This window comes from Ciconia boyciana, chromosome 2 (assembly GCF_034638445.1).
Source record: "Ciconia boyciana chromosome 2, ASM3463844v1, whole genome shotgun sequence".
NCBI classification, from domain to species: Eukaryota; Metazoa; Chordata; class Aves; order Ciconiiformes; family Ciconiidae; genus Ciconia; species Ciconia boyciana.
In genome coordinates this window covers 5,866,931-5,886,557 of record NC_132935.1, presented here as the reverse complement: position 1 = coordinate 5,886,557, position 19,627 = coordinate 5,866,931, and the positions used below count along the sequence as shown (strand labels likewise).

General features: G+C 41.5%; 1 protein-coding gene across 1 annotated transcript in view; it reads right to left on the bottom strand.

The window, feature by feature from the left end:
* The window catches only part of COL22A1 (collagen type XXII alpha 1 chain), a 210,824-nt gene extending 198,820 nt beyond the window's left edge, over positions 1 to 12,004 (bottom strand). The window contains exons 1-2 of the mRNA XM_072851149.1: positions 11,914 to 12,004; positions 6,206 to 6,772 (exon numbers count right to left, since the gene is read on the bottom strand). Coding sequence (XP_072707250.1) covers positions 6,206 to 6,772; positions 11,914 to 12,004 — 658 coding nt within the window. The remainder of the gene's footprint in view (positions 1 to 6,205; positions 6,773 to 11,913) is intronic.
* Positions 12,005 to 19,627: the final 7,623 nt, after the last annotated feature.

Sequence of the window (19,627 nt, the reverse complement as noted above, 5' to 3'; positions counted from 1 at the left end):
AGGCTATCCTTCAACCTGCCCAATGGCAGAAGAAAGTTGCGTAATGTCATCACCACTAAGCCCATCAAATATTTTATCTCCTCCCAGTACATCATCCATGAAAAGTGAATTTTTTTCTTCTCTTTCAAGCAAAAGATAAATCAATTAGAAATTCTGTCACAGGCCTTTTATGCCTTTGCAGGAAACTGCAGTTAGCCAGCAAATGTGGCGATGAAAGGATGTGCGATCCTGTCATCTGTGACATGAGAGATTGCTAGAAGTTGAAGATGTTACAGAGTTTGAGAAAGCCACCACTGCAGCTGTGGGAGAAGAGCACCAAGAAGCAATAGGAGATAACAGAGGTGATATCAGCTGCGTCACTGCCTAGCTGCAGCTTGTAAAAAAGCAGCAGTTGTCTGCTGAGCTTTTAGCAGACTTCCCAAACCATCTGGAAGTGACTAGATTTTCAGGTGAGAATCAAAATGTTAGTAGCTGCACTGAGCCTGGACATACTCTTAGGCAGACAAATGTGCAATATTCCACTAAGAATGCTGCCTGTGGCAGGTGTGATCTATACATGAGCTAGAAGCACAAGAGTTAGATTATCTTCATGGGACATATTGTGCTAATCAGACTTCAACCAGTCTGTTAGACATCAGTTATTACTCCAAAACACCCAACCTTCTCTGCATTCAACATGCAGGTGGGTGCCACAGATTTTTCCAAGTAAATGTATAGGTGCACTTGTGGCATGTACCGAGTTCTGCCAGATGACAAGAAGCTATGTTCACATTTATAAGAGGTCTCTACAAGCCATCACAACAATGAAAAAGAGCTCTTGCAATAAGACCAAGCAAGACTTGGAGCTATTGCTAAGCTGAACTTTTGAAGAACCCAGATAAAGTCATACTCCAACTATGAAACCAGTCTAGAAATTCCCAAGTCTACAATTCTGCTCAACAAACTAAAAGAATTAAAACTACTACCACAACTGAGTTCATTAAAATACTTTAATGCTCACTCCTGCCAGCTTGTTGAGTTCCACCTCCTTTTCTATTCCATGATGTCTAATGCAAAGATATCTAGAAATGAATGTTTTTACAGTGAAATCTCAGAGCTCAAGAGGGAGTATAAAATGGGGGTCAACAGTTAGGTGAATACTATTATGTGCTGATGTATTCAGATATTTCAGTACTCATGTGAGATTTGACTTTATTGATAAGTCTCTTAGGAAATGTCAGTCAAGATATGGCAATTCAGACACCTCCCCTTTGTCATGGTCTCTGTGCATGAGATATTTTTAACATTGAAGGCCAAGAAGAAACAGCTTGCTCTTCTTCTGTGAACATACTATGAACCTGAGCAAAGCTGACTTCAGGAAAAGAAGATTTCTGAAGCCTTTAGTCTATTATTTTGAATGGTGTTCAAGGTGTTGCCTTGAAGGCTGGAAGCCCTTTTGCATCAGAAACAGAACAGTGGTAGCATAAGACTTATATTTTATGCACTGCATACACAACCCAAAGTCAACAAAGACATATACAAATAGAAAAATAAATTTTATGAATCATCTGAACATGTGACTGCTTTTGATATTTTATCACAGGCCTCACTATATCAGCTGAAATCAATGACAAACCACTGCTGCCAACCAATCATTGAAAGATTTCAGCTTCATATCCTTGTGTTTGCAAAGCGTTTGCGATTCATATGACATAGTCTTTGGTCTTCCACACATTTGCAGAGGCACTCATCATAGCAAGGAGTTCATCAAGCTCACAGACAACTAAAAACTGGTTGTAGAAAGGGTTACATCATTATACATGAAAGTCACTACTGGACATAGACCAATGCCCAGCACAATACTCCTGTAGTACTTCCTTAGAGAGCATCTGCTTGTGTTTCTCCTATTACCAGCTGTAGAAAAAAAACAAAAAAACAAACAAAAAAAAAAACCACCAAAAACCACAACAAATTTTAGCAGAGACTGCACCTCTAAAGCCAAATATATTTTCAAGCTGTGAAATCTGACTTTTGCAGCAGAGCAGAGGCTTAGTAATCGCACATACACGCTGTGTACTCCGAGGGTGCCAAGTCACAGGCTTCTGGTTTATGGAGCCAGTAAAGGGTGAGAATGTTTTTGGAGAATGTTTTTGCTCAGCTTTGCAAACTGTATCTTATCACCTGCCTGGATTAATTGTAACAGAATAAACTCAAATATTACAGCATCCAAAGCACTGCAATCAGCATTTTTAAGAAACAATTACCTCTGAGCAGGTACGGGTGTTTTAGGTCACCATTGCAACATCTCCCCGCATTGAGGCTTGAATGTCAGATGATAGTGTTAAACTCCAGTGCTACCAGATCCAAGCCAGGTTGACAACTTTGTACTGCACTAACTTATCAAATCCAGCTTTAAATTAAATCTGGGTTGAAACTGATGAAATTGGCTCTCTTTGACAAGCATAAACCTACTATTTACCTACCAGAAGCAGATGCTAGTATATTTTTAAATATTACATAGCTGCCTGTTGTTATCTCTACAACATATAAGCATAAACCCTATTTAGGAAGCATGTAGTATCTCTGGAATTTTTAGCAGAATGCATCTCTCCTGCTTTCCTATGAAAGCATCACCCATTTTTGCCTGCTAACTATAGTCCAGAATGTAATGGAGAAGTTTGGCAAAAATATCTCCCACTGCCACAATGTCCCACTGAGCAGACATGTTATTTTTCCATTCTGCTATGCTTACTTCCATAAGATCAAATGAGAGCTAAAATGCTATTAATGCACTTAATGACATGTTCTTAGCAAGAAATTCAGTCAAATATAGCAAGATGGAATGACTGAGTCTGGGACAGACTAGTAAGACCAGAGACAACTGATTCTGAACAGCTGCTGGCATGAAATTCAGTATTTGCAGCACTGCACGACTCTTCACATTTTGGTAGTACAGCAGTACAAGGACTGGAAGACTCATCATTGGTCAGTACAACAAAAAAACTTTCTACCATTTCCGTTCTTTGATTCATGTGTCTCCCAAGAGCTCACAAAGGATTATGTCTATTAAAACACTACCTTGGCTGTGGCAATATATGTTTTTGTCTTAGAATGTGCACGAACTAAACAGCAGTATGGCATGCGCCCTTGTCACGTCCTCCACCCACTTGGTGGTTTGTATGTTCCTGTTTTATGCAGTGCTGTCATACTAAAATTACGGAAGGTAAACTACAACAGCTATTAAAAGTTTTACCTTCTAAATATGTGTAAGGCATAGCCCTTACAGTGAACTCCTTTCCTGTTCCTACTGTGTTAACATGAAATTTAAAAGTGGCACACGCACTAGAAAACACTTGGTCCTTTTCTCTGCCAGCCCTTTCCCACCTTCCAAAACAGTTCCATCATTACATATTCAGATAACAAAAGTTACCTGATCTCTACATTAATACTTGTGCTGATGGTGCTCTCACTGTCTCATCCTGTATTTTAACAGTCAGGTTCAGTGACAGCAAAAATTTCTTGGTTGTTTAGATCTGATCTAAACATCATGCCCATTAAAAACATTTTGCATGCAAACCAATAAATTAAATAAATAAGTATGACGAGACTCCCAAAGAGCAGTTTCCCTGCTTTAAATCTAAGAAAAAAAGACTTAAGGAAGATATGTAATATCCTTCCAAGCAGAAAAGACTGATGTACAGAGGAAGAGGATAAACTCTTTTTGATAATCAGTGGAAACAGGACAAAAACAGGCTCCAACTGAAGCAAGAAGGACTGAGGCCAGACACTGAGAAGAAGGTGTCCCCCATCAAGGCTGGAGTGAAGGATCTAGGGATGTTACAGCATCTCAACAAAGTCCTTGGATCTAAAGAACACTGCCCAGGAACACCCATGGCAGACCTATCTTCTATAACTGCTGTTGCTGTGGAAATCAGTCCATTGCACCTGTGTTTGCTGCCTTAGTTGATAACCTCTCTTTCTACCCTTCATCCACTTCTTCAAATCCCCCTGCATTCACTGTGTCCTGTGTACCTGGATACTCAATTCCCCTTGTCACTGTCAACTTCCTTACATCTCATTATTCTGCCTGAGTGATATGTGCACGTTATCTACTCGATGTTTGTTCAGCTAATTCCCTCCTCTCTGCTCCCTTCCTTATTAATGTTCATTGATGGTAGTCTGATTCCCTTTGTTCTACCATGGAAACCAATCCATTTAGCAGCCTGTTTTCCCCTTAAATTTCCCTGTATCTAGTAAAACTAAACCCTTCCCTTTCACTTACTCTTTTAGAGGCTTTATTTCTCCCCACCGAACCCACTAGTACAGGTGGAAGCAAACACCTTGGAGAGTGACTGCTATCACACTCAGGGTGAAGGATGCTCCCAGTAATCCTTTGTGATCTAATGAGGAGTGGTATGCACATGTGTGTGGACATAGTATGGGCTCAGAAAGCCACAGACAAATCACACTATACTCTGACAGATAGGTAAATGATTTTTTGAGAAGGTGACAAACACAGACCCAGGCACAAAGCACTGAAAACACTTGCTTTAGAAAAGGAACATAATAGAATTTCAAAGGAAAAACACATTATGGGAGTTCAGCAGCTGCAGTAGGAAGTTGTATGAGTTGGTTGAGTGTGCCCACCAGAAGGGTTTATCCTTTATTCTACCCCAGTCATGTGTATGATTACATAAGATTTTCAGGCAAAAAGACCCAGATCCTTCAGCCTGCATAGTTTACAGTCAATATCCACCATGACTTTCACTTGTATTGGGATTACACTATCCATACCCACTTTTATTCAGGCTACAAAAAAAGCAGTCACACCTAGATATTGTTGGGCAATGTCAACTGGTTTATGCCTGCTTGTGCTAGTCACTCTTTAAGAAACATACATAAGCCCAGAACATTATGTTAGCACTTTTTCCTTGCAAATGGAGGTCACAGAGGGCAATAAAAGAGCCTCACAACACCACTTACAAGTGGTTTTTTTCAGGCAACTTATTGTCACCTGATCTCTTCTCCCTCGTATCCAGTGACAGGACACACGGGAATGGTTCAAAGCTGCGCCAGGGGAGGTTTAGACTGGACATTAGGAAGCATTTCTTTACTGAGAGGGTGGTTAAACACTGGAACAGGCTTCCTAGAGAGGTGGCTGATGCCCCATGTCAGTGTTTGAGAGGTATTTGGACAATGCCCTTAATAACATGCTTTAACTTTTGGTCAGCCCTGAAGTGGTCAAGCGGTTGGACTAGATGATCATTGTAGGTTCCTTCCAACTGAAACATTCTATTCTATTCTATTCTATTCTATTCTATTCTATTCTGACAGTAACACAAGTTCCTGGCCTGCAGACCTGGGCATTGTAACACTGCAACATGTTAGAGCATCATACAGGGAGTCATCTGTCGTCTGTCAAATTCAAACCTAGGAACCAGAGCGGTGTCTCATGATTTTGACCCAAAGAACTCACAGTAACCACTACACACACTGCAAAAAGCAGCCAAACCAGGTAACTTTTATGTAGTCACCGAGAACGAGAGAGTGATTTATCAGTGGTGGAAGGAGAAAGGGATATGTGATTGCTCTTCCCATTAAAAAGCTGGGAGATACCAGCCATAATGCCATTACAGTCCTCTTCACCAGGGTGCTGGAAATTCAAAGTTCATTTAGTCAGCGTGAATTTCACACACTGTTCTCCACTGAAAGTCATTCAAAACATCACCAAGGTTTATGTGGTTAATAGCCAGAGCACTAGTGAACACCAGTTGTTAGTGGAGTTGGGATGCTGAAAGGCAGAGAAGCACAAGAATCCTTTTACAGCATCCATAGCACTCTACACACTCTAATGCCAGAAAATAAGGGGAAATAAATCAAATTCTGGCTATAAATAAGATGTCACCCTTCATATTCAGTAGTCCAAAATATTATAAAATAATGGAACTGTACCAGAACCAAAAGGGAGCTCACTTTTTGGTTTTTAGCTGACCACTAGAAGCTGACCTATAGTTAATGCTGACTTGGGCAGAAGAACCCAGAAGTGATCCATGCTCCAGGTAGTAAAATGACTCTTTACAGAGTGGAACAGGGTGGAAGACACTAAAATAAAGAATTATCAGCATAGAACTATAAGCATGAAAGAAAACAATCACAGCTTTTCATACCTATATGCTAACTGAACCTGTTATAATTCTAATTGTGTAGAACTGGGAGCTCTACTTACTTTCACAGAGACGTCTTCTCAGCTTCCCCCGAATTTTATCGATGGCGTTGTAATCGGAGACATGAAACACATGAGCAGACTTAGGTTCTGAAGCAATCTCATCAAGTTCCTCTTTTAAGGCTTCGCCAACACCCACAGCAAAGATCCTAATCCCAGCCCGATGGGCTGCAGTGGCTGGATCCAAGACATAATCCTGGCTTCTTCCATCAGTCAGAAGGATAGCCACTTTTTTAACAGTTCGATCACTAAGTCTCCCACCAGCTTCTCTGGAAAAACTGTAGGTGTTGATGTACCTGAGAGCATCTCCAGTGTTCGTATTACCCCCATAATACTTAATTTTTCGTGCAGCCTCTTTGATTTCCTCACGGGTTTTGTACTTTCCCAGGTCAAACTCTGTGGTTGGATGATCACTGTATCGCACCACACCTACACGGGTTTTGTCTGGGCCAATCTCAAAAGTTTCCACCAAATTAGACACCCACTGCCGAACTTTCTCAAAATCTTCTTTTCCGACACTGGAGGAGGCATCCAAGATGAAGACAAGGTCATAGTGAACATTCTTGCAACCTGCAAGAGTGGCAGAAAATATCGCTAAGGGACGCTGAAAGACAAGTATCAGACATACTAAATATTCCCTAGGCATAGCTCTCTAGTGAGCAATTTGGAGGAGGCAGCAAACCCTCTCCCTATCCTGCAGAGAAAGTGCAGATTCTCAACCTTTCTTGCTTGTGATTCACCTCATCTGTTTCAGGACATCTACAGTATATCAGCACACACTTCACTTTGAAATGCAAACCCTTTCTCTTCCTGCACTACTAACTGCTTCTGCTCAATCTTTCACCTACACCATCTGCATGCATATGAAGCTATTTTTCTCAAATTTCATTGCAGTGCCTTTGCTCAGGCAATGCTCTAAAATGACCTTGGCAGATCAAGAGACCTGCCCTGACCTTGCCTATGCCAATCCTGACTGTGAGTAGTGAAGCTTTCATGTTCCCTCTTGCATTAACATTATGATTTATTTATGCTTAGCTACAAGCAGTTCTTTTGCTCAGCATGATATCTTGGTGAAGCAAGTTTATAACAAGATTATTTTGAGTTTGAGGCTCTCTGCCATTGGCTATCGACTAAAGGATGACTCACTGAATACTGGGATGGCTTCCTTGACAACAAAGGGCAGTTGCTTTGTAAGGGAAAAATTCACTTATCCCCACAACCACCCTTTTGGCTCCAGCCATGATATTTGTAATCTGAGGCCTGTGTAATCCAAAAGGCAAATGTATTTTAATTGCAGCTTGCTTGCCCTGTGAAGCCAGACTGGTAATATATTTGTCAGCCGCTTGCCAAGAAAGTAGATCTCCCGGATGTTTTCTAGCTCTTTCTGAATATATGCAACCCAAGAGGCAGAATATTCATAAATGTCCCACAGATGCCAAAGATTTATCAACATAATGCCCCAACTGGGCAAAATCTATCTATATATACATATGTTGATTTAATTCACTATTATAGACCATAGTCCCTAACAAATTATGAGTTTCAAGATTGACAGCTGCCCTACAAAGTCAATTTATCTGTGGTCACAACTACCAACCATTGTTTCTCCCGTAGTTCTTGTCTCACATCATCTCACAAAGTACAACTGCTTGTTTGAACCAATGGTAAAAAGCTAATTTGACCAATCGTGCAGAGAACAAAGCACATATAACGTGATACAAGACAGAGAGCTGGTTCATAGCAGTGCCTGTGCCACTTTCTTTCGCTCAGAGTAACAGGGCTCTTCTATGTCCCACTGAACTGGAGATGTTATATCTGTCCCCTAAACTGTTGGCAATTGCCTTTAAACCCTGCTGCTTTACCAGGATCTGAGCTGGTAGCCTGCATCTAGCAACACCCACTGAGAGCAGATCTGTTCTGTTGACTCCTGTTTCACTGCAAAACCCTGATTCCCCCAACCATTCCCACTACGACCATGTTAATAACCTCCTCTGGGTTCTGACCTGGACTAACCAAGCTACCTCCCTTGGTCAGAAAATCTGAGAGTATTTGTGAGAATACTTAACTCCAGGGTATGCCCACCAAGGACTCCATACATTAAAAAGTGACATTCCCACTGTATGGTTTGCATGTTTTCACATCAGACTAGGTCCAGCCAGGTCCCAGCAATTAAATGTCCGTCAGTGACTAAGACCTCAGACCTGCCTCACCTCTGTGGACTTGCTTGGAGAATGGTTGACCCTGGCTGCTGTCTTTAGACCTGATCCAGACCTTGACTAGCTGACTCATGTTCCTGGCTTTATCTCGGACTTCCTTGCCGTGGTTTAGCCCCAGTCAGTAACTAAGCACCGTACAGCCGCTCGCTCACCCTCCCCCCTCCCAGTGGGATGGGGGAGAGAATCAGAAAAGCACCAGTAAGAAAACTCGGGCTGAGATAAGAACAGTTTAATAATTGAAATGTAATAATAATAATAATAATAATAATAATAATAATAATAATAATTTGTAATGAACAGGAAAATAACAAGAGAGAGAGTGAGGAACAAAACCCAGGGAAAAACAAAAAAAAACAAGTGATGCAACCGCTCACCACCCACTGACTGATGCCCAGCGAGTCCTCAAGCAGTGATCGCTTCCCCCCTGGCCAACCTCCCCCCCATTTATATACTGAGCACGACTTCATATGGCATGGAATAGCCCTTCGGCCAGTTTGGATCAACTATCTTGGCTGTGCCCCCTCCCAGCTTCTTGTGCGCCTGGCAGAGCATGGGAAGCTGAAAAGTTCTTGACCAGTGTAAGCATTACTTAGCAACAACTAAAACATCATTGTGTTATCAACATTATTCTCATACTAAATTCAAAACACAGCACTATATCAGCTCCTAGGAAGAAAATTAACTCTATCCCAGCTGAAACCAGGACACTGCTTCATCACTATGAGCTTGTCTGGGAATTTGGATTGTCTGTTGAGCCTGGCTGCCATCCCCCAGCCTTCCTTGCTCCCTGGCTGGGGGTGGTAGGACAGGCTGTGGCTGGTGACACCCTGTCCTGCCAGCCCAGGGAGAACCCCAGCTCCTGGCTCCCCATCCTTTAGGAAGTAGTCTGTCCTTGCTGCATTCCTGACCAGAGCTAAAGCACTGATGTAAATACACCCAATGTGGATGTTAGCGGAGGACTAGGATGTTTCCCCCTGGAACAGACCAAAGAGTATGGAGGTATCATACACAGTTCATCCAGTCAAGCACTTGCTTGACAGTCAGCTCAGTGAACAGAAATATGAATCAGGCTACCTAAAGGTGGGGGGAATGATGCTGTGGCCATATTTCCTCACTGAGTGCTAGCATTTGAGACTACCAGAAGGTCACAAAGTCTTCTCCTACACCCAAATTTGACCTTACGGTTCATAAGTTAGCGCTGGTGCTTTTGATCATCCTGGGGCTGTGCACCTGCCCTGGAGGGGACAGGAATCCCAGAACAGCCCACTGCACTGGAAAGGAGAGTGTGGGTTGCTCAGCCACATGAAGAGGACTTGACTTCAGATAAGAGTAAAAGCATTATAGGGAAGCACTATAATACTGTCGGGCAATGCTCATGGTATTGCATGATGGCCGCGAGAGCGGTTGAATATACACACGGTGTGTTGTGAGTGACGATGAAAAATGAGCATCATCTGTTGCTCTGTTAATTTCCATAGCAGGGTACATCCCAGAGACCTGACCCAAGCTCTGTTGTTCCTTCAGTGTCTACGGGAACAACCTCTGGACATGGGATTGGGATCACGTTGGGAACAACCCATCCACGTGTGATCATGTTGGAAACAACCTGTCCACATCGGATCATGTTCTGTGACGGCATTTTGTGAGTGAGGGAACACTTGTCTCTAACCACAGAGCAAGAAAGGTCTGGCTGGAGACACACAGTAACTCTCTCAAAGGTAATCGGAGTGTGGAGATGACTGAATATATAATTTTATATTATTGGATGTAAGTTACATCTGTGTATATCGGCTAGACTGCCAAGTGTAGTTCTGCTTGATTTTTGCAGAATATAAAGGATATGATATATAACAGTAAAGGGTAAGCAAGAAATCTCCACTCTTCCCCCCCAATTCATTATTATATTAATCTATCCTGCCTAAAAGAATATTAATTAAGTGAGACTAACCAGAGAATATAAAGGTTTAAAGTATAAAACCCACAAGGTACAGACCTTCCTGTTGCTTATTTTAATGACTCTCAGCAGGTGAGATGACTGCAATTAAAAAACAAACAGAACAGACAGAATGAATCCTGTTGGTGTTCAAGGGCAATGAGCCTTAAAACAAGGTGGGTTTAAGGTTTAAAAAGTGATGCCTATTCAGGCAGTATGCAGGGAAGAAAAAGATGGTCTTTCAGGATCATTTTCTTAGAGTCAGTGATTCTTTGCTTACAGACCTGATGGCAGTGAGATGAAATGCTGCAGAAAAGCTTTTAGTAAATATTAATCTGCATTTTTCACACAGTAATGTCCACTGCAGGACAAAATTGATTGTTTTCCAAGAATGCTATAATAATATTGTTTACTGGCAGAAACAGTTCACGTTAAGGGAATATGGGAGATAATTCATAGAAAGTGAACTTTTAGCATTGTAATTATAGGAATACTCTCTGGAAGCATAATTCCAGGAGTTGTATTCATCCACTCAGACACTGAGTCAACCATTTTGCAATATTGCCATTAAAAATAGTTCACAAAGAAGCCATAAGCCCAAAATTATTTAAAGTAATCACAGAATGAACATATAAATGGTACTACCATATCCATCTTGTGACTGATACACAGGCAGAAAAAAAGATGAGATTTCACTTTGTTTTGTTATTAAGTACTTATTCCTGTTAAACTTCACCCAAAAAGCCTTATATAGATCACACAACAAAACTGTAAAGCAGCTATTCCTTAGACTGAGAGAAGGTCTAAAAAATCCTTTTCTTTCTTATAAATTACCCAAGGCTACAGAATAGCATCTTTCCTAGAAAAAGAGACAGAAAGCCTCCATCTCAAAGTACCTTTGGGCTTTTATACTAATAAACTGCGTGGGTCTACAATTGTTTTCTGTCCCTGAGGTACAGCACTATTCACAACCAGATAACTCAACTCTTCCTACTCCTCCCCAAAAAACAACGTATCCTTGTCAAGATTGCCTATAGGAACAGTCCCTCAGCTGCACCATCCTCTAATGCATTCAGTGGTATTTGGGAGAGTGCTCATCAACGCAGGCCAAAAGCCATGCCAGGGACCATGCTAGCAACTAGATAGTATGAACCAAGAGAGGGTATGAACAGTGCCCTGGCCCTGTTTAGCTCACTAGGAAAGTCCCGTCAGATAGAAGATTCACCAGACCCAATCTAAAACTCACTGAAGGCAATGGAAGAAGTTATCTCCATGCCCATGTGGAGTAGGTGAAGCATATCCAGAGTAAACTGCATGCTGCTCCCCTTGCTCTGGGTAGCTGAGCTAACCTTTCTAAGCCCGCAGCAGAACCAGAGACCCTAGGTAAATCATAACCTTGATCCCTGAGCTATCTCCATCCCTAAGGTCTATTTTATGTCTTTTCAGCAGTAAATGTCTTGCTTGGGTTTTATATTGTTTTCCTCCCAGCAACAATAGCTTCTCAGCCACCTAAAAGCCCCAGCAGCTACGTAGCAGAAGGCAGTAAGCTGAACGGCGCATACCTGCTCTTTGTGCCTCAATTCTCTCCCCGCTGAACACGAATGTGAGAAGAACCAGGAGACGGGGCAAGCGGCATCTTCCTATAACGGACATATCTCCTTCCTTACATCAGCTTGTCTTTTCGCTGTGGTGAGAAGCTTGCTAGAAATCCAGTCCGTAGCCTAAAATAAAGAGCAAGTGTTATCTCATAGAAACACAAACAGAAGTAATGATGCAAGTCATGGGAGCAATGTTTTGGGGAGTTGTCTCTTCTGCCTGTTATTTTACTTGACTAGACACAAACTGCTCAGACAAAGAGGCAGGAGTTCACCTACTTTTCAAAAGCTATAGCCTTTCACTGGCTCTATTCAGTGTGCAGCAGCCTGAATGGAAAAAGGAGAGAGATCACCAGATTATTACACTTTAATTGAGCCCACTGCCAACTACACAATCAACGCACTGGAGTGGAAACCATTCCTGACCTGGCCCTCCCACATATTCATCATTAGGAGATACACAACGCAGAGCCAAGATACAAACCACTGCAAATCACACACAACCGGTTGCCACTTCACCCATTGCTGCCTTCAACTCCTGAGCCTCAGAAATGACGAACGCCAAAAATACGTGGCTGTTTTCATATACATATTTGTTGCTATCAGTCCTTCTCCTTAGGAGTAAACACAGCAGCTTCAAAACACATCTTTCAATTGTTTAGTTTAAAGGACTGCAAAAGCTCAGGTGGATGATCTTCAGTTTAAGGTCATTGGTTTGAGTTTACCTTGACTAAAGCCACTGAAGTCAGCTGGTATTGTAACAAGCCAGGCAAAGTGGCTGGGCTGTTAAAAGTTTAGCTATGTTTTCTAACACTAGACCAACTAATTTTTCAAAAATTTTATTATTTGCTTATTGCTGTTGTTTTATTATTTTTTATTAGACCATAAAATCATTGCAGTTCCATATACTATGTGTACACACACAGGGGAAAACAGTTTCTACTCTGTAGCTCTTTACTGCTTAAGGAATCATTTTGGAAAACTTTCTCCCAGCTCCTGAATCCATCTTTTCCTCTTTAATGCACAGATTTCTTTGTTCATTTTCTTAGAGAATTTCTGCTTCCTCTGTCTTTTAACATGCACATCAGTTTCTTGCTGCTGATAGCCGGGTAAAAGAGGCATGAAGGGGACACTGTATGTTGTAGATCATTGCTGCAGGGTCGATTATGCATTCTAGGATATTTGTTTTCAAAGCAATAGGGTTCTGTGGGAATCAGACAAAAAGAATGGTGGTGTCAGCATTTGTTCAAAACCAGTCTTGATGAGTCAAATGTTGGGCCTATCTCTACCATGCATCTCAGAAATAAAGTGCATGTCATGCTGGTTGAGGAAATAAAAAAGGGGAAAATCATATGTAGTTGTCGAGACATAGCTGTAAATCCTTATTCCCAGGACAAAATACAGGCTCCTATATTTTCAAAAGTCCATATCATATGAAGACAAGGAGAAAAGCAATACATCTAATAAACCCTGCATCATGCAAATAAAATTTGGAAGTATCTGCCAGCAGTGGAACATAAACGCAAGAAAGAATTAAAAAAAAAAAAAGAAAACGAAAAAAAAGCATGCTTATTCAAGTAGCATCCCTAAAGCCAAAGGGCACGAGCAGGTGCTGTAGTTTACACCTCAGCCAGACGGTGTCCCTACGAGACAGTGAGGTGCTCAGGTTTGAGCGAGCTGGAAAAGGTTGCAGGGTAAAAAGGGCATGAAAATATCACCGTGCCCTACAGTAGTTAGAATTTCCTTTTAAATAACTACATTACTGAAATACCGATCAGGCAGCCGCCTGCAGAGGGATCAGGACAAGCATTACTTAAAATAGCTATGGGACCCTTCAGCCCAAGGTATTTTCTCCCGTGTGTTTTTTAGGAAACATTGTTTTCTGGCACTGCTGATGAGAGAGCAGGTTAGTGGTGGCAGTGAGAGATGGGAAATCACATCTGCTGTGCGGCGTTCTGCACTTCCAGTGCTGAGAGCTCAAAACGTCCTTTCTCTGTGTCTGTCTGGGCTTGCACGGCTGCGAAGTTTTATAAATACATTATTAAAAACAGTCTTTGCCAGCTGCTAACCCACATGGGGCCAGGATAAAAGGAGCAGAGCACGAGCTGGTGTCAGTCAGCAGAAGGGCGGCAGGATGGACTGACACTGGCTCGACAGGCAGCAGACACGGCATGATGGGGAGCTTGGTGGAGGTGGCTCACTTGGTACAGACGTGACTTCTGCCCCAGCAGAAGGACTACATACATGACCAGGTCTGAGAACTGTGTCTCTAAGGCATCATCCCTCTCCACTCTGCCAAAACACTTCAAGACCTCATTGCCGCATTATGAATGCTGAAAGGTGTCTCAGAACAGTCATTTAGGCTAAAAAATAGTGGAAAAAAAACCCCAAATCAAATCAGAACATCTGCTTAAAATCTATAATCATAACCTGTTGCGGCTTTAATACACATTTGTGGTTCAATATTATTCTTGCATTCAGGCCAAAATACATCATTTTATCCATTTTTATAGCATGAAGAATTGAACCAAGTCTCTTAACTTGCAACTACTTTATGTATGGATATATCAGTAAGAGAAAATTGCCCCATTCACATCAACAGGACTCATATCATGGCAAGGAAGTCTTCAGGGGTATTAGAAGAAAGGTTGGAGAGAAAGCATTTTTAGTGATGGGGTTTACACCCTGGTTTCTTTCCCACCTCAGTCTGTCACTGTGAGACAGAGCCCAGTTTGAGATTACAGCAGCTCATCAATACTTACTTCCCCTTCCAGGAGAAAGGATCAAAAAGGAGCCAAAAGTGGGACAGTTTAGGCTTCAGAGTGATACAAGAATAAGAAATTCTGGTTAGTTGACCCTATTTTCAAATGGCCAATGTGGATTTTTTTTATTACTATTACTTTTAGTTCAGCCTATCATGTGGGAATAATTTTCCTCCAAGTGGCCTAAGTCAATGTACATCCTTTTAAAAATACCTCCTTTTTTCTGTTTATCTCACAAACATCACTTTGGGATTCCCTTGTGACATGTTTTGATGCATTAACTGATACTGCAAAAAGAACTGACAAATCCTATCATGTCCAAGTTTATTACCAAACTGCGGACTCTGTGTCTGAGGCCCCTTTTTTTATAGTTTAATGGGAAAAAAAGAGGTGAATAATTCTGGCTACATGCAAACATGATGTAGGAATGGCATTCAGGCTGAAAAGTATGCTGGTAAGTGTTAGAGTGAGCTCTCCACACTTAAAATACAGCATAGTACTCAGCTATTCATACCGCCTCACAGCTGAACAAACAATATGCAGAAGATAGACACAAGCTCTATATAACCTTAAACTTCAGTATGGCTTTTTCAGGGGGGTTGGTATAGAGTTTTAGGTCAGTGAGCAACCATGGTAAGGCCTCTGCTTCTGCACAATAAGTAAACACTCTTTGGGAAATGTATGCTCATAAAAAGCAGCATTAATAAAAAGAGCTGAAGGAGAGCTGAGTCTTCTCATCTCAAATGTATTTTAATATTTTTCTCCCTGTTGGGCTTCCCTTGCACTCCTGCATTTTAAGGGATGCTGCTTTGTCTTCTTGAGCTTTATACCTTGAGGCTGGGAACAGAGCTTGGGCTCTGCTTTCCAAACCATGGGTATTCCTGGTTGAACCAAAGTCAAAGAATATCCTGACATCAGTTTATTTAGAAAATGAAACCCCTGTCCATTGTGAATAAGATGATAAGACGATGGTGTTTTCTATCCTGCTCTCTCTGTCTTTGTCCTGCCAGAGCCTGATCCTGCAGGGACATAATAGTGACTTCGTTCTAACCTTGCTTCTCAGATAATGCTGTCACATCATTGTAATTTAGGGGACAAGGAGGAAAAACTTGTATGAAAGAATAGAAGCAAAACTGTTTGTTTAGAAATGACATCTTGAAAAAATAAAGGGAAAAGAAGGGGCAGATACAAAGAATGTGGCAGAGAAGAAAACTTCATGGCATTTCTAGGACAAGCAATTTAAGCACAAGCACTGGATATTCCCTATCTCAGCGTCTCCAGAGACTGCTCTTCTGTCCTGGTTTGAGAGATGTCACCAACAGCAAAAACCACGTGAGTTAGAGATGGAAAAAACCAGAACACTTTCTGTGATCTCCTTCATCCTTCAGAGGAGTGATTCAGTCACAAATATTAATAAAACAAAACAAACAAAACAAAACTGGAGTCAATAGTAAGATGAGCATTTCAGGAGCGTGATTTAATGAAACTGCTTCTACCTCATGTGAGCAAAAGTTCAAAGACCCTACAGGGACAGTACAAAGATCGGTGATTCAAGGCTGAATGTAAAAAGCACATCCAGTTATGGACTGTAGTCTACTCATTAACATATCTGAGCTTTTACTTACGTTTTACTAAATTATACTACTGAACTGTTCATCTTACTGTTAAATTCAAGGGGGGCTGATACTATCATTGTGCTTCATTTCACCCATTCATCTGCTGCCACTGAACACCACCATACTCCATATAGATGTTCTAACTATGCTGGCATTCATAATGTGATTTTAAATGTCTTTGTTATGCTCCTCTGAAGAAGAGGTTAGCCTGGGGTGAAAAAGAGAGTGTCCGATTTTACAGCTTTTCACACATACAAAAAAAAGAAAAACAAAAAAAACCCCTAGACCACTAATACATCTGACATCTTAGTAGAGTCAGCTTGTTGATTGTGCCTCTTCCAACTACTGAACTAAGCAATTTAATTATCTAAATTATTGCTGATATGAGCAGGAAGCCAACCATATAAAAGAGAGATGGGACTTTCTTCTCCCTGATCAGCCCATGTGGTCATATATCTTTGTTCAATGCTTTTTAAAGAAATCATCCAATGGCATTTCTGGAAGATATGCATCTTCCCAGGCCTGATCCAAAGCCAACTGTAGTTAATGAAAAGAGGGCCATTGATTTCAGTGGGCATTATTTCAAACCCCATGTGAATAATAGAGCAGAAAATTCTCTGGTAATACTGGAGTTGTTCCTGAGGTATTTTGTTCAACTACAACTGACCAAAAGTCTGCTGAAATCAAGGAGGAGACTGTCAGCAGCTCCCCAGTATGTTGGATGGGGACATTCATGCACCCTGCTAGCAAACAGCTCTCCGTCTCCTCTAAGTGCCGGCAAGGCTGCAGGGGCTGAGATGTTTCTTCTCTTCTTTTGCAACATCACATCTCAAGAGCAACTTCTACCCCAGTCCCTAAAAAACCAATCAGACGCAGAGAGATGGTTAGCATGAATGCTAGCCAAAGCGATCTGCCGGCTTTATAGGAGGTGAAATAGGGTGGTGTGAAAGGTCAGCAGACCATTCAAACCCATCAATTTGTTTGCCTTAGTTAAACTCTATTACTGCCCTGAAGTACTTGGTGCTGGAACTACCAGGGCCCATGAATGATTAATATTGCTGCAATTGGAAATAAGTTTGATTGTGCAAGAAATAAAGTCCATGCTGAACGATTAGGAGGGGAAAAATAATAAATAGCTTTTTCCTAAGTGACAGGCATCTGTCCAGGAGACAGAACGAGACAGGAATTAAATGGGAAAAAATATCATACAGAGGAGCATAACCAAGAGTCTTAGAGGGCCATAAAGCATACTCCAAAGGGGACTGGATTAACTCAGCATGGGCATTTCCTAATTTCTGCGTGCTCCACTTGGCAGACTTAGAAATGTTCTTTTAACCTCTGTGGTGTTGCACGTGCACATGCAAGGAAACCTGAGAGAAGGTCAGAATTAGAATTTAGCCACTCCTGACTACTTAACCTATGCTTGGATCACACATCCCTCAAACTGACCCCTCAAATTGACCCCTTTGTAAATGCATCTACCACAGACGCTTTAAAACAAGCTCTTAGCTTTAAAACAAGCTCTTATTGGTTGCCTGCCAAATCACTGCAATTCTAAAATACCCTAAGTGCTAGACGAGGACTTTGCAATGTATTTTTGCCTGCTGCAGCCACACAGTGTCTGCAGGCCAGAACCTTGATGCAATACGCCCAAGTATAACTTTTCAGTGATTTATCCAGAGGAAGTAACTCCAGATTTAAATTGTACTCTTGCATGTCAAGCTTAGAAATCTTTCTGAAATCAAAATGATTGGCTAAGAAAACCCCAAACTAATCTGCGATAAAAAGTCTCTATGATAGAATCTCCCAAATCCTACAGTCTGTGGTTAGGGTACTACCAAATCCATACCACCATTCCCAAATTAATTTTGTTACCTCTCCTGTAAATAGGCTGCACTCACATGGTGGGACCAGTCGTGTGCTGTGTCTACATCCCAGCTCCCTGATGGGACAAGACATAGGTGCACTCCATTCTGCAGTGCCACAGCTTCTGTGCACGGGAGAACAGATGCCACAAAGTAATGCTCCAGACCTTTTAGATCTGGCCAAATAGGCTAAAGCAAGTCTTAAGGACATGCCACAGAGTGCAACTGTCTCTCAGTCTCCCGACATAACTTACCAGGAGCTAGAAACAATCTACATCCCTTGCTAGTGCAGAAAAAGCACCTTCTCAAGCGATGTTTGAGAAAGTTACAACCAGCAGTTCTTTGGCTTTGGTATCATCAACCAGTCTGTAAGGAAAATCCATACTGCACCATATGAACACATGTCTTTATTGACCAGCCAAGTGGTAACCCTGTCTCACTTCAGCTAATGAGGAGTTTGAATTTCAAAAGAAATTCTACATCTCAAAACTGGCTCTGTATAAAACACTATTCCACAAGAATCTTAGTTAACCTGACTGAAATAATTATCAAAGAAAAGACTCGCAGGAAGTGTCTCAGAGTGTATGTATGTGGGGTCCAGGGGATTAGGAGAGCTGATAAGGGGAAGCTTTGCCTATCTGATTTGAGAAAACAATGCCTGGAAAGCAGGGTTTTCCCAAGAACCAGGTGCCAGCACCAGTAGTGCTCATACTGACAGCTTATTTCCCCAAGCTTATTTACTAGCTGGCAAAACCAGGAAGAATATCTTGAACTTGAAACCGAAGCATTAGTTCGATACTTCTAGATGCATTTTTCTTTATAGTAAAGTAGCCTCTCACTGCTGCATTTTGTTAGAATCAGTCTTTTCCCCTTAATTTTTACTTACTTTCCTTCGGAAAGCACTAGCCTGAACATCTTTAGCATGGATGAGGGAATTAGGAACAGAGCAGGAGACTCGGAGGTCAGTTAACTAGTCATAATCTTATTTGGGAGCTATCCTTTCCACCCCTGAAATATCCCCAAATATATAATTTGAGTCACACAGATTGCAAGTCATTTACACAGCACATTAGTACATTTTATGCCTCTGCAGTGGCTCATCCATTGGGGCACAAATGTATTTCAATCCTGCAGATATTAATACAATTAAATTATTAGATACATAATAATTTATGAATGGTGATGGACTTACTGGGGCGGAACACGCACTGCAAACTACATGACTCAATAGCAGCTGCACAGCTCACCCATCCCAATAATGACTCTATCGCACCCCGGCTAAGTTAGAAAACTTTGTCCATATTCCCTTGCCTACTTTTAAACTTAACACAACTCTGAAATGTCTCTCATGTTGTCACTGAAGCAGGGTTTGCAGCATACACATGTCCTAGAACTGGAAAGTCCACCACCTGCATGTAATACAAGGCACACTGGCTAT